Source organism: Arachis ipaensis, chromosome B3 (assembly GCF_059453495.1).
Source record: "Arachis ipaensis isolate K30076 ecotype BB chromosome B3, ASM5945349v1, whole genome shotgun sequence".
Taxonomy (NCBI): domain Eukaryota; kingdom Viridiplantae; phylum Streptophyta; class Magnoliopsida; order Fabales; family Fabaceae; genus Arachis; species Arachis ipaensis.
This window is the reverse complement of record NC_142438.1, coordinates 8,708,544-8,710,401: the sequence shown is the minus strand read 5'-3', so window position 1 is coordinate 8,710,401 and position 1,858 is coordinate 8,708,544. Positions and strand designations below refer to the sequence as shown.

Genomic DNA, 1,858 nt, shown 5'->3' with positions numbered 1-1,858 from the left:
TGTCTTCTCAAGTTTTTGAGGCCTTATTGAGATGGGTAGACTCCTCTATCCTTTCCGAGCATCCTGTAGTGGATGATGTCTTTTTAACCGAACTCAGAAAACACCATAGGGTTTGTAGTCTTGATGCCGACGAACCCAAATACAAATTAGTGGCCCTAGATCCTGAGGACTGGTTTACTGTGGGAGGCTGAATGACACTGACCCCCATTTTATTTTCATGTATGACTGTCTTTTTACCTGCCTAGGGGTTACCTTGCCTTTCTCCGACGTGGAAATTTGCATGCATCTGGCATGGTTGACACTTCTTTACGAAGTCGGTAGTGTCTTTTTGCAAGGTCGGCCAGAAGAATCCAACTCGAATAATCTTTCTGGCTAAAGATCTCGCTCCCAGATGGTTTCCACAAATGCCACCGTGTACTTCATCCAGGACTTCTTCCATATTTGAAGTCAGAACGCACTTCAACAATGGCATAGATATCCCTCTTCTGTAAAGGACATTTCTCACCAAGGTGTAGTTCTGTGCTTCCCTCTGGATCTTCTTGGCCTCTTTGTGTTCTTTCGGTAGGATGTCGAATTTTAAGTATTCGATCAGAGGAGTCATCCATCCGAGGTCTAATCCAAAAACTTCTAAGACGTCTAGCTTGGTTTCTGCCTTCGTGACTGAGGGTTCTTGGAGAGTTTCTTGAATCAGGCTCCTATTGTTTTTCCCTGGTTTGGTACTTGCTAACTTGGAGAGGGCGTCTGCTCTGCTGTTAAGTTCCTGAGTTATGTGTCTGACCTCGGTTTCAGGGAATCGCCCAAGATACTCCATAGTTATTTCTAAGTATCTTTTCATATTTAGGTCTTTGGCCTGATATTCTCCATTGATTTGGGAAGTCACCACTTCGGAGTCACTGAAGACTACCACTTTGGTTGCTCCGACTTCATTAGCTAGCTTTAGCCCGGCAATCAGGCTTCACATTCTGCCTGATTAATGGAGGCCGAGAATTCAAACTTCAAGGAGACTTCTATTTGAGTTCCATTCTCATGGACTAGTATTATGCCTGCACCGCTTCTGACTTTGTTGGAGGAGCCATCCACGTATAATTCCCAGGTTATGGGGGCCTCCTATTGATCTCCCGCATATTCGGCTACGAAGTTGGTAAGGCATTGGGCTTTTATTGCTGTCCGAGTTTCGTACTTCAAGTCGCACTCGGATAACTCTGTAGCCCATTGAACCATTATGCTCGTAATATCTATTTTCTGAAAGATTTGCTTTATGGGCTGGTTCGTCCGAATTCTTATGGTGTGAGATTGAAAATAAGGCCGAAGCCTTCTAGATGCTACTATCAATGCATATGCGAACTTTTCAAGTATTTTGATATTTTTGAACTCTTGGAATGCTTCTTTGCATTCAGGAGTCCATTTGAACTGATATCTTTTTCTTAGTATGAAAAAAGTGGTTGGGATCTTAATGCAGATCCTGCCAAGAATCTGGATAGAGCTGCAAGTCGGCCGTTCAGCTTCTGGACTTCCTTTAAGCGGTCGGGCTCTTCATTTCCAGGACCGATTTACACTTATTGGGGTTAGCTTCAATCCTCCTTTGTGTTAGCATGAATTTTAGAAATTTTCCAGCCTCTACTGCAAAGGTGCACTTATCGGGATTTAGTCTCATCCCGTGCAATCTTATGGTGTGGAAGATTGCGAGAGATCGTTCAGGAGGCTGGCATCATCCTTGGTTTTTACCAGCATGTCATCCACATATACCTCCATTAGTTCTCCCAAGTGAGGTGCAAACACCTTGTTCATCAGCCTTTGATATGTGTCCCCTGCATTTTTTAATCCAAATGACATGATCACGTAGCAATAGTTCGTTCTT

The 1,858-nt window shown here is 43.6% G+C and overlaps 1 protein-coding gene across 1 annotated transcript; it reads right to left on the bottom strand.

The window, feature by feature from the left end:
- Nucleotides 1-241: 241 nt before the first annotated feature.
- LOC148569772 (uncharacterized) lies at nt 242-811 on the bottom strand. The gene has a single exon (XM_088506627.1). The coding sequence runs from the start codon at nt 809-811 to the stop codon at nt 242-244; it is 570 nt and encodes a 189-aa protein (XP_088362753.1).
- Between the last annotated feature and the right edge of the window lie 1,047 nt (nt 812-1,858).

Excerpts from the sequence above, each read along its gene's own strand:
- LOC148569772 (XM_088506627.1), bottom strand. The coding sequence starts at position 811 with ATGGAGTATCTTGGGCGATTCCCTGAAACCGAGGTCAGACACATAACT.